The sequence below is a fragment of the Polypterus senegalus genome, chromosome 13 (genome assembly GCF_016835505.1).
Source record: "Polypterus senegalus isolate Bchr_013 chromosome 13, ASM1683550v1, whole genome shotgun sequence".
NCBI lineage: Eukaryota > Metazoa > Chordata > Cladistia > Polypteriformes > Polypteridae > Polypterus > Polypterus senegalus.
Genome location: NC_053166.1, coordinates 63,469,987 through 63,483,900, shown reverse-complemented (window position 1 = coordinate 63,483,900; position 13,914 = coordinate 63,469,987). Strand labels below are relative to the sequence as shown.

Here is a 13,914-nt window from a genome sequence, read left to right as displayed (position 1 = left end):
TATTGTACTCTTGACATGACAAAATAACTTCATGGCAAAATGTATTGTGACAAATAAAGATACAAAGTTGACTGTAAATCATTTTAAAACATTTATGTGACAATTCTCAAAATATTCAATAATTTTTCACAGTACAAGACAACTGTGATGACACTACCAGCATACTGACAGGAGTCACTATCCCTGCTGTGTCACCGGCACATTGTCAGTAATCATCAAACGCCGTCTCTCTGAAAAATAGGCAAGGAAAAAGAACCTTTGTTCTCATATTTTGGAAAAGGTGTTATTGTCAAACTTGTGTTCTCACTTCACTGACAACAGGAGTTGAAGTCAATAGAAAAAAAGAAAGAAAGTTAAAGTGAAGTCACATAATAATGATAATTTGACAAAACAGTTTGGAGTCTTAAAAGTGTTATGAATGATGTGCTAAAGAATTTAAAGCAGGTACTGTATAGCGAATGGACATATATCTGGTATTCAACCTTTTAAACATAAATATTTTTAGAGACAGAAGGGACATAGAGCAGAGAAACAAGGAGAGATGAACTCCAAATTGTAAAAGAGGTTCCCACACTAGTAACCTGAGAAGTATTCCAAGTGCAAGTGTGGGTAATCTACCACTAGGAGGCAGTGTCCTTTAGATGCATAAAGAATGGCCTGGAAGTCATGCTGAATTCGACTAAAACTATCAAAATGGAAGGAAAACGCACCCAAACTCGGAATTCCTACTCTCAAACTCAGGCCTGGTCTCTCAAGTCTGAAGTTATCGGACTTCAAATTATGATGTCAATCCAAAAATGGTGATGTACATTGTGATCAGGAAGTACAGTAACACTTAGTAGATTTCATTTATGTATTAGAATGATTTATTTTAAATGAATCACCTTAATCCATAATACTGAATATTGAGAAGGTAAACATTAATGTTGCAAGAATGAACAATAACAGACTAAACGATGTTAGTTTGATACACTCTTCTGTTTGTACATTGCACTCAATGGTTCCTTTGTGCAGTTTTTTAATTGCAGTTTGTACTATTTATTGTGACCAAGAGCATCAGAATCTTTTGTGGACATGACAGCATACCTGTTGCACCTTTCTTGCTCATTGGTTTCTTCTTCAATTCAGACTATAGAACTCTTTGCTAGAATTTGTTGCTGAAACACCAGCCTTCATGAGGGCATTGATGTTTCCTATTCCATTTGGGAAGCACAGACATGCAAAGGTCGTAAATAATGCAGTTGCGATTCCCAAATTCCCAGGTCCGCCATATGACAATGCAGAATTATTACTCTGTGGACACCAAAGTGAGAGGGTGGTCATGGGTTATGCACCAAATGTGGGTTATGGACCACAGATACTCATATTTCTAGGGAACAGATTTCTTCCAAATGGTACAAGTTGGACCCTCATGCAAATTTATGAGACCCACCAAGGATGACTAGCCCTTTAACAATATATCAGGTTTAAAAATGCAAGATTGCTATTCTTGACCCCATGGGATTTCTCTAGAAGTAAATATTAAAGTTTAAGTTAGAAGATGGGCTTGGGCAAAGGCTGTACTGCTAGGATAGTAGCATGGCTTAAGTAGAGAGATAGCGAGAGAGAGAAGAAAAAAGAAGAAACAACAGCCTGGACAATAAGAGAGCTCTTTGCCATACAGCAGACAAATGGCCAGCCACCCTAATGGCAGACCAGGACTTAAACCTGTATTGTGAGCTTTTTTATTTACTTTCTTTTGTTTATTTTGTACTTTCTGTTCTCCTATGAATTATTCTTCCCTTGTATCCATTGTGATCTTCCTATGAAGTCAGTAGATGCATTGGGAGGTTATGGGAGGTCATGAGGTCACTGTAAAGGAGTGTGTGGCACTCCTGATATCTATGCAAAAAGACGAAGGTCCAAGTCTTTAGAGTCCTAGTGCTTCCTATATGGTTGTGAGACATGGATGCTATCATTGAACTGAGACAAAGACTCGACTCCTTTAGTACTGTGTCTCTTCAGAGAATCCTTGGGTACAGCTGGTGTGACTTTGTGTCGAATGAGCAGTTGCTCATGGAGTCCCGAATAAGGCATATTGCCTGCATTCTGAGGGAGCGTCAGTTATGGCACTTCGGCCATGTGGTGTGATTCCCCAAGGGTAATCCGGCTTGCAAGATCCTCATTGTTGAGGATCCGAGTAGATGGACCAGGCCAAGGGACGCCCATGTAACACCTGGCTGCAGCAGATAGAGGGTCATTTCCGGAGGGTGAAACTGGACCGCATGTCTGCCTGGGAGGTTGCCAACCAGGATCATGAGCTGTTTCGTTGTGTGCTGGGTTCAGCAAAACACGCTGTACCACTGCATACTCCCCAACCTGACCTGACCCGACCTGATCCATTGTGAGTAGAAGTTACAATTGCTCCAGTTTAGGGTGGCTAATAGGGGTGCACCCCTTCTTGTGTTTAGTAATTGCACAATATTGAACCTGATGTTCAAGATGATGTTAGGGAAGGGCTTAAACTGATTGCACGTTATTAGCAGCATCCTCTTACTTTAGATTGAATTAGATCACCTTGAGCAATGGCAAAGTGCTTTGCAAAAACTATTGGCAACATCACTTAAAACTGCTGCTTAGGTATTTATCTCAGATGTGTGGCAAGTGTGAAATAAAGTGCAGAAAATTTTTACATTCACAGGTATACAGTGATACAGCCCTAAAGTAAAATATAATTGATAATCATATTCTTTACACAATAAGCCTCGTGTACACTGTTCTGCCATGAGATTCAGATTCCTCTAAACTGCTGGATTGACACTGAAAATGTCTGAATTTAACACATTTTTGCCAAAGGCTATCAGGCTTAAACAATTAATCAGGGAGGAACCACTGACAAAACAACTATGAGAGCACATTCGCTGTACTGCATATCTCATGGCATTTGTCTTTCGTTAACCTGAATAAGATTTACATAATTTACAGAAAATCGTCAGGAATTTCAGGTAGGTTCTTCTGTAATTGATGTCTCTAGGACATGGATTACGTGCTTTGAGAGATTCTGCTACTTAAGAATTCACAAGAGTCTGCCTCAGCTAAAATGATGTGATTTAAGAAGCAATAAAACTCAGTGCCATTTTTATGACTATTTTATATTCTCCAAAATAAAGTGAATAAACCCCCTGCTTTGCAAACACTAAACACGCTCCTTTAGGCAATCTAACATGCATACATGAGCATGAGTCTTTTATCAAGCATGGTGAGTTCACTTTGTTTCTACTGAAATGTTGGTGTTTGCAAGGTCTGATCAGTTCTGATGTAGTGCATGTCAAGCTTTCCACATATCATACATCACTGAGCTTTTCAAAAAATATCTTCACCTAAATTGCCTTTGTATTTCAGTTGTTCATCCATCTAATTAACTTTCAGATGCAATTTTTGGAATCACCTTGACGGCTACCCTCCCAGGGCCTACTCAGTGATACTGGACTAGTTAGCAAAACCTGCATGTTTTTATAGCACGTTTTTAATAGTTTTAAACACAGATAACAATTTGTTAATTAGCTGTGTGACGGGCGGCCTCAGCCATTACCTGGCTGGGATGCCATCTGGATGGTAGGACCAGGGGAGAGAGCATCTGTGAGGCACTACCTCTCTTGGGATACTACAGGGCAGCCCTCCTGGGTGGCTGTGGCACCACAGAGTCCCACAGGGCATGCTGGAACCTGGACTTTAGTACAGCCCTGTTGGGTTCTGCGGGGGCCGCCAGGGGGAGCTGTAAAGCCCTATAGTGGACGTCCACCACACCTGGGAGTGATTCCAGGTAATACTGATGAACCACCTGGAGCACTTCCAGGAGCTGAATAAAAGGAGCCACCTCACTCGACTTGGAGAGCCAGAGTTGGGAGGAGGTGGACGAAGCTTGCCTGGAGGAATGGAGGGGAAGGAAAAAGTGAGGAACAGAAAGAAGAGAGCTGTGTTTTATGTACTGTGCTGTGGGAAGCAGAGAAAACTGCTCCCCAGCTGTAAATAAACGTGTGTGCTGGACTGGAACTCGTGTCCTGCCTGTCTGTGTCTGGTTAGGGCAACTGAATGCACCCTGGTGGTCCATAGCTGCTTAAAGCAAATTTCTGAACAGAATTATAGCTGAATTTGTGGTTGGTGGGCTGCTTAATAATGACTGTGACTTACATTTATAAAGGGTTTTGCAATAATGTAATGGAAAATTAAATGACCAAATATAATTAAAGTAAAGGCAAAACACTTTCTAATGAAAAATCATAAAAAAAATGCAGAAGGGAAAAATATAAATGTGTGTGGTAAGATGCAAAAAGAAAACTTACAACTGAAGCGATAAGAAGCAAAAAGTGTTATGTAATAACTAAAGAGGTAAATATCAGGATAAGCCCTGGCGTCCCATAACCCTGATTAACCAAATGTGGAAGTGTGTGACGGTGCGGGTGGGTCCACATTACCGGTTGCATCCCAGAAGCCCCTTGAACCCGCTATGGTCGATAACATACCCGAGGGATGAGCCCAGCAAATGATGACACTTACTCAAAAGCAAGGGATAGGTTTAAAAGAGAGTAGTGCTTTTATTAAAACAATATATCAAAAAAAAAGAAATTAAGTGTTCAAAAGCAGTGTAATGCAATAGGTCAATCAATAAATAAATAACCTATCAAAACAGTGACAATCTGTGAGTTTAAAAGCAACACTTAAAATGAGAATAAAAACCATCACAGTCATCAGGTCAATGTTACTTACACTCTTGGACAGGCCCAGCACTACTCCCTCTTTATCTCCCTGGCTCCCTCATTACTTGCTCAGCTGGCGGAGGCTCCGGCAGCCACGGTCCTCACCAACTTGACTCCAGTCTTGGCTGCCACAACCAATTGGGGTCAGTTGTCTTCTTCTCTTCCTTTTCACTCGCTCTGGTGTACCTCAGATCCCTAGCGAGGAAACCCCTTGAACACATCCAGTCCTCCGGACAATCAGTGGGGGTGATCCACCTGTAGAGCACCAATCCTTTGTTCTATCGCTGGACCTTCAACCATGCTGCCACATCTTGTCCCTCCTTCTGATACTGTCCTCACAGCATCTCCACTCTTTCTCTGTCTTTTTTTTGTTCATCAAGAAGTTCAGTTCTTAAAAGTCCTCTTCCGGCTTAGGTTCATGGATTCTTTTGAAAGTCAGGCACCTAGCCCAATGACTGTTTCTTCTTCCTGTCTTCAGTCCTCACCATCTCAGCTCATCCCAAAGCTGCCACCAAATGTGATGGTGCAGGTCGGCTGCACGTTAATGGCTGCATCCCTCAAGTATGTTATTGGCGGTAACAAGTTCAAGAGGTTCCTGGGATGCAACTGGTAACATGGAGCTGACCCGCACCATCACAAAGTAGAAGTGGATAGATGGAGAAACAAATCAAGCATATTTATTATTTCCATCAATCCATCCGTCCATTTTTCTAACCTGTATATCCTAATTGAGGATCATAAGGAGCCAGCACATATCACAAGATAGATGGCCATGGGGCAAGAACCATTTTTTTATTGGATGTTATTTATTTTAACATTGACTTAATGTCACTGTTTATTTGGTTATGTGTGTACTTACTTAATTATCCATTTAGGTGTTTTATTGGTATTAAGCATCTCTTGCGCTTCAATATCCTTTCATTCATTCATTTTCTACCACTTATTCAAAACCAGGTCATGGTGGCAACAGTCTTAGCAGTGAGGCCCATATCTCAGTTTCCTCAGCCAAACTTGCCAACTCATACTGTGGGATCCCAAGGCGTTACCAGCCCATCAAGGAGATATAATACCTGGATTATAATACAAGCCCTGGATCTAATACATGGGCAAAAGTAGGTTTACAGTTGTTTGTATGGAAAAAGACATGCAGTTCATGATTATTACAATAGCTTTATTAATTCAATAGCTTTACTAACTTTAAGAAGACAAATAATACAATAATTAAGAAATAAATAATACAAGAATAAACTGTTTTTCACGTTCTTACAACTGTAAACCAACTTTTGCCCACCCCTGTATATAGCTTGTGTGATTTTGGCAGAATTTTAATCTTGATTTCTGAATGATTTTCTGATTTGGTCCAAATTTCAGCTTCATGTGCAGTATGAGTGAAGTTACAATACCCGATTGCCTCTTATAATTGGGATGTCTTACAATCAGAAAGATTTCTGTCATGTCAGAAATTTCAGTTGGCTATCTTGTAGTGTGAGTAGTCTCACAACCAGGTTTCATTGCGCATCGATCACAGTTATTAAACATTGGGTACTATCTTTGTCATGCACACTTTCACTTTTTTTATTTCAAAAATCTTGTATAACTAAATGGCCAATGACAAAAGCATCTTAGGAAACTTTTAGTGGAAGAACCTGAATTAAACACACACAACAGTAGTCTACGTACCTTTAATTTTTTTGTGTAAAATAGCCCATATTGTCTGCTCCTCAGCCCACAGTGTGTTTAGTTAGACCTTTTTGGTTTATTTTATTTGTATTTTCAGGGCACCATATGGCAAGAGTTAGGAATACAGCTCTTTTATTTGTTGACATTTTGAGAAGCTTGTGGCCATCATATTTTTTTGAATGGGTAAAGCTGTCCATTGGTACCTTATTCACATAGAGACGGGGCACCAACTTTGTGGCCTGTTAATCGGGCTGGATGTGTTCGAACAGTTTGACCACTTATATGACTGGCGATTCTAACACACAGTGTGAGTATCCAGTTGCCCACAATTTCTAAAAATTGCAAACTGTATGTACAGATATTAGAGGAATACAGATTACTAAGCTATGTTGGGCTTAATGTCTTGTTGTTATCAAAGTTGTGCTTATGTTCTTGTTAAGTGCAACCATAGCAGCATACCTTTTCACGATGCTGAAGTCTTTCTTCTTCCAACTCCTTGGTAATTTTAGCCACATCTTCAAGGGCTTTGAGCAGCTGCACACTGGGATCAGCCTGCTGAAGCAGGATCATACTCTGACGATTTGCCTCTTTTTGTTTGATCAGCATCTGTTAACAGACATCATTATTACTCCCAGCACTATATGAGCGCAGACTATAATTAGCTGATATATAGTGCTGTGCACTAATACTAAGCACCAACACAAAGAAGAAAATTTTGTCACAAATACTTGTAACTGATCCAGCTAAAGCAGTACTACTCCGAGTTTCTTCCTAAATCCTAAAGATGTGCATGCAGGGCCACGTGGTGGTATTAACTTGACCTCTTGTGAATGAAGATGTGTGTGCCCTGCATTGGAATAGCATCCCATCCTCTGTTTGTTCTTACTTTCCACCTAATTCTGTTGAATGCCATACCACTGAAGGAGAAACAGAGACAACTTCACACTTTCATACCAGGATTGCAATAATCTTGCATGGATGTCTTTAAATTTACTAGTACCTCTTCTGCACTGGATATATGCTTCAATCGATTCTGTGAAATAAATAGCTTTTTGTGAGGCACTTCTTACAAAATAAGTTACTAATGCATGGTTTATTCCCATACATGGACAGGCTATCCATCTACTGTATTTGTACTAAGTGGATTCAGAAAGACAATAGATGGAAGAAAAATAAAACTTCCAAAATTATAAGCAGGCATCTGTGATGCATCTGTGCTCTCCCTGTTGTTGTTCTTGGTCTTTTGTCTGAATCAATATCTCATTTATTAAGATAGCATCATATTTGTCACATCCAATTAACTCAATCCTCAGATTTAATCATTTTTATCAAATTCATTTTCCATGACTTTCTTTGCCTAAAGCTACGAAACATGCCCCAGTCTGTCTTTGAAATGTGCTAACAGTAACCCCTTGTTAAGTACTTAATTGTGGGCTGATGGGACTATGTTATCCAGCTTGTTACAGGAAAATGGTGTAAAGTGTTTATTATCTGATTAAAAGTTAATCATCAGCATAGATATACACATAACACACCTCAGCGGCTGTCCATCCCGACTCTGTGCTCAAAAATACATGTACAACAGTGGGCACACAAAGACCTGAGGTTTGCTTAATGTGGATCTGAATCCGGTCATAGCACAAAAGCAAATTTTCAAACATAATAGTAATATTATGCACTCATAATGTAAATATGCAAATGTTTTTATCTTTTGCACAGTAATTTAATCTTAATGATTGCTTTGAATAATTGCAGTCAACAATAACCTTCTCAAACCTATAATTAATCAAAAAGAAGAGTTTTGATAAAGGAGACCAGAGCCTATCGCAGCAGCATCAAGGCGCCAGTCCATTGTAGGACCCCCATTAATCTACATGGTGCCAAATAAGGTGTTTGCTAAAAGAAAATAGATATTTTATTACTAGTCTGTAGTCCAAACATGACAGGAGGTTAACATCAACAGGCAGAGAGACACTTTAAAAAATACAAATGACAAATCCATAAACAGCATCAAAAAACTTGAAAATGTTCAAACACCAGAACACCGGGAGAAAATTAGGCACAAAACTAAATTTGTAAATCCAAAAAACAAAGCAAAGTCAAAAAGGAATGAAAGAAAATGTCAAAGTACACTGCTACATGAGCGGAGCTTTAGATGATGGATGTCTCAAGGCCCAGCATGAAAATGCTTGTGCATCACCTTCATCTGAATTACACTTCTCATTTTTCCTGCTAGTGTTCCACGTGAGAGCTGCACAAAACAGATACGAAGGCAGAAAACAGGAAGAAGGGCATGATTTTTATGAGCGATCTCTATCTGCTCTGCCAATATAATTAGAAATGTTCAGTCCTTTTCGAATAAGATGGTTGAACTGTCACCTTTCTTGGCGAGTCACAGCCCAGTAAGGTAATGTGGAATTGTACATATTGTGTAGAACTGGCTTAACCCCCTTACTCTACAGTAGATGCTGTTTTAATGCTGGCGAGATTTCATCTCATACAATCAAATGGTGTGGTAAAAGGCAAGAGGTTGACTGGACAGTTATGTGAATGAGGAATATTATAAAAGCAGGCTTATTACAATTAAAACTGAAATATGTAATGCAGGCATTGAAACACTGTATGTCGAAATGCAGACATGTTACCTACTGAAGGATGTGTTTCATCCTCCTGATCTTCTTATATCATACACTACCGTGGCTGTTCGTTTGTCTGTCCAGTATTTTAAATCGCCTGTAGCTCTCAAACCGTTTGAACTATTGAGCTGAAATTTGGTACACATATACTATGTGATGTCTACTATCCACTTTCAGGGTGATGATTGACCTCCAAGGTTATTCCTCTTTTTATTTTTATTTTATTTTATTGTAGAATCAACTCTTGGCAACGGCCAACAGGGCAGCCGTGTGCGCATGTGTATGGCGCAGTTCTCATTCCCTACCACCTTCACCATCACTTCCCTACCTCTTCATATCTTAAGTCATTCTTGAGGCAGATTGAAGACTTAAGTGCCAGCTTAAGTGAAAAATTAAGTAAATGCAACGCAAACACTGACTTAATCAGTTTTAACTCAAAAGATGCCGTCAAAAGAAGAGAAGAAGCGGGCTGCTAGGGTGGAGAAAACAAGAGCTGCTTAGGAAGCAGCAAACGCATCAACCTCTGAGCAAACGAATACTAAACGTACAGAGAAAGAGGAGGATAACTAGGAATGATCAAATCAAGTGTATTCACTGCACATTATCGTGCAGTGCGCCGTTACTGGTTAATATTATAATAAAATATTTTAGTAAAAATGCACGTTTTGTACATTTTGAGCATACATCTGGATAATGGACATTAGGACTATGCAACATGAACAACATATTTTGTCTTTTTTCCGTGGACATTTTTCACATTGTTTGCGATTGTACATTATTTATCACCATTGGGTTCTATTATATCATAAACATTTCTTTCATTCTGCATTGAAGTGAGAGATTCATTTTTTTCATTCATTCATTGCTTTATTTCAAATCCATTGTGGCGGTGTACAGAACCAAAGTGTGTCACTGTCTAAATACTTATGGACCATTGTATTTCACATTCTTTTTTATTATTTACCACAACACCTGAGGCTGAATTTCTTAATATTAGTTTAAAAAACTGTCCTATTATTTTTTGCAACACAAAATCATAAATGTCAGTGAGTCCATGCTCATTCATATACAGTATGTGCACACTATAACAGTCACCAGAGCTTCTGAAAATACTACACTGTTTTAATATTTGTCTTGATATTTAGATGTGAATTTTCAGTAACATACAATTCCCTAAAAATCTAAGGTATATTGTGTGTTCTTAATATATATTGAATTATAAAGAAATACAGTATATTTAATTATCTTGATATTCATAGGATGCTGAATGAAACAGTCTTCTTACTATTTGTCTTCAAGGTGGAAATTAAGCAGAATAAAAACAAAATAAATCACCTTAACTCTAAAGCTTTTTGGTTTTCTGCTTGCTTCATCACTTCCAGATAACTTGCACACTCTGCATTTCCTAAAATGACATATCATTACTTTCCACCATTGACCATCACAGGGGAACTGACCCTGGATGGGGCATCACTTCATCTCAGGGTACAGCCATTCACCACAGTCCAATTTACAGTCTACAATTAAACTACAACCAGTGTCTTTGGAAAAGTGGAAGCAGAACCAGCAAGCCTTCTAAACTGACAAACACTGTTTCTAAGTCGCAGGATGCCAGAGCTGTGAAACAGCATACTTTTCAAAATGTAAAAATATATAAAATGTGATTTGAATTTTGTATAATCAAAATCATTTATGAGAAGAGCCCCTGCTGACAATTAACTTACAAGGACTAAAAAGAGAAGAATCACATTGTGAAATTTACAGATTTGGCCTATTAACACAGACTCTTCTTCATCTTCTTTCGGTTGCTCCTGTTTGTGGTTGCCACAGCTGATCATCTTGATCCATATCCTCCTTGTCCTCTGCAAATTTGCTCTGTCACACCCATCACCTGCATGTCCTCTCTTGCCACATCCATAACCTCTTTTTAGGCATTCCTCTTTTCCTCTTACCTGATCGCTCCATTCTTAGCATCCTTTTCCCAACATACCCAGCATCTCTCCTCTGCACATGTTCAAACCAAAGCAATCTCGCCTCTCTGACTTTGTCTTCAAACTGTTCAACCTGAGCTGATTTTCTAATGCACTCATTTCTAATCCTGTCCATACTCGCCACACCCAATGCAAATCTTAACATCTTTAACTCTGCCATCTCCAGCTTTGTCTCCTGTTTTTTGCACAGTGCTAGTGTCTCCAACCCATATAAAATAGCTGATCTCACTACTGTCATGTAGTTCTTCCCTTTCACTCTTGTTGGTACCCATCTTTCACAAATCACTCCTGACACTCTTCTCCACCCACTCACCTCTCTTTCATGACCCCAATTACTCTGTGCTGTTGATCCCAAGTATTTAAACTCATCCACCTTCGCCAACTCTACTCCCTGCATCCTCGCCATTCCATTGACCTCCCTCTCATTTACACACATGTATTCTGTCTTGTTCCTACTGACCTTCATTCCTCTCCTCTCCAGAGCATATCTCCACCTCACCAGGGTCTGCTCAACCTGCTCCCTACTCTTGCTACAGATCACAATGTTATCAGCAAACAACACAGTCCATGTGGACTCCTGTCTAATCTTGTCTGTCAACCTGTCCATCACCATTGCAAATAAGTAAGGGCTCAGAGTTGATCCCTGTTGTAATTCCACCTCCACATTGATTGCACCACCTCTGTGTTCACCTTAATTCTTCTTATACTCCTGTTTACTTTCCACATCTCTCTAACTATCCCACTTCTTCTCCAGCATCTTCCTCTGTATATTCTACTGTTGCTCCCCATTCCACCACCAGGTTTCCTTTTCCGCCAGCACCCTTTTGGCTAACAGTACTGGTGGCGGCCATTGTTAACCCAGTCTCGAGTGATCCGGAATGAAAATCTATATTTTTGTTTATTGTTTTACACCGTATACCCTTCCTGTCGTAACCCTCCCCATTTATCCAGGCTTTGGACCAGTATGAAGAAACACACTGGTTTTTGCATCCCCTGGGGCTGGGTTTTATTAACACAGACTCTACAAGGTGTTATTGTCAGCAGACATAATTTTTGTGTACCCGGGTTGGCAACTTGACCCCAAAATTTCTTCTCGCCAGACTCCTAGGATTTTAGTATTCTCAGGGATGAAATGTATTATTCTCATGACATCTTCTTTGACCTTCATGACTTCTACCACCCTCACTTGGCTTCATCCTCTTCGCCTCCACCATACTGCATCTCTTGACCAAGTTATTATTTGCTTTACACTCTACATGCTTAAACCACCTCAACTAAATCATATAATGAAGTACCCCAGTGAAAGGTAAGGAAGAGAGAAACCCAAGAAGCACTTCTACATGCAAAAGGTAATTGGAATGTAGAAGTAACCACATAGTCACAAAACTGAAGCAGAAACCTTAACTGCTCTTAAAAAGAGTTTAATTGAGACATGTGGGCACTTTAGCTATTAGCCAACTATGCAATCACAATGAACTGTCTGTTTTCCTTTTGTGCATGAAGTGTAAGATGTAGCTACCTGATTGCATGTCTTATTGACTCTACGTCTATCATGTCTCTTAACTCTCCACTCATTTTATTCTCAATCCGTGATACTCTGTATTTCACTTCATCATTCTCGGCTAAGCCCTCTGCAACATGCTTCCTGCTCTGCCTTCACTAGCCATGTCTCACTCCAGTAAACTATAAATAAACATTAGAACAATGCAAAAAAAATTGATTCTTAATAGGCCATATAGACAACAGGTACTGAACGGCCTTTAATGTACAGTATTTCTTAGCCTTGCATTCATATCTAAAACACTGTGTGACAAAATTAAATATCAATCATATCAAACTCTTCAGTAGGGTGAAGACACAAGTTTGAATGGACACAAATGCAAGGTGGCATGTTACATTGTCTACCTACCGCCATATTTACAAGCACCTATAGGTTTACTGCAGAGCTGATTAATGCTTAAGTGAATTCACATATATATAGCAACTAATATAGCAATAGAAGGGGCAGGACTACAAGAATTCATAATTAAGAGATATCAAAGTAAAATTAGAAAAAAAGACGTAAGCATCAACAAACATCACAATCCTAGTAACTAGTGTTATGAGTGATTTTTTTTTATTTACTCCTATACCAATTTGTTAACAATCATTATTTCTACTTAATCTGTTTGGCAGTATATATGAAAAAGCATCATTTTTTGTCACACACCTCATGTGCATAGGCCTCAGCTTTCTGCCTCAAACTCTGTTCCAGCTCCAGTTTCTCTCGTAGTTCTTCATATTCCTCTGTTGCCATCAATGAAACTATAAGAAAAGGAAATGTCACAGTACAGCAGACAAACTCCAGAGCCTTTTTGGCAATGCTAGAGCATCTTAGATGAACTATTACTTCTGGATGTTTACCTTATTAGTGATATTAGAGGAAACAGTGTTCTGGGTGAAGGCAGACATGCTTTAGTACCACATGGTAGCTGTTAGACAGACTTTTTTCTGTGATGTTCTTATCAGTATTTATACTAACCACATATAACATGTTCAGTCTTTATTTTAGTTACAGCAGTACTATTCATGATCATTCTTGGAGAGCATGTGACAAAACAATGTGTAATATTACTAATAAAAATGTCTAAAACAGTGTAAGGGTCAATTGTTTGCATTGATCATTATCATCACTCTCCTGGGTATCCATTGGGGTGTTATTCATTCTTTTCATGTATTCTGACACCACATCCAACCACATTTTCTTCACACCCTTCTGGACCTTCATTTTGGTGCAACTCTTCATGTCATCATCAACTCCCAGTCACTCCACATGCCCAAATCACCTTAGTCTTTTTCTCCTCAACACAACCTCTTTTGTCTTCACACCAG

General features: G+C 39.2%; 1 protein-coding gene across 2 annotated transcripts in view; it reads right to left on the bottom strand.

The window, feature by feature from the left end:
- The window catches only part of shtn3 (shootin 3), a 121,402-nt gene that overhangs the window by 20,761 nt on the left and 86,727 nt on the right, over positions 1-13,914 (bottom strand). For both annotated transcript variants that reach the window (XM_039775616.1, XM_039775614.1), the window contains exons 7-8: positions 13,253-13,347; positions 6,876-7,022 (exon numbers count right to left, since the gene is read on the bottom strand). In XM_039775616.1, the coding sequence (XP_039631550.1) occupies positions 6,876-7,022; positions 13,253-13,347 (242 nt within the window). The remainder of the gene's footprint in view (positions 1-6,875; positions 7,023-13,252; positions 13,348-13,914) is intronic.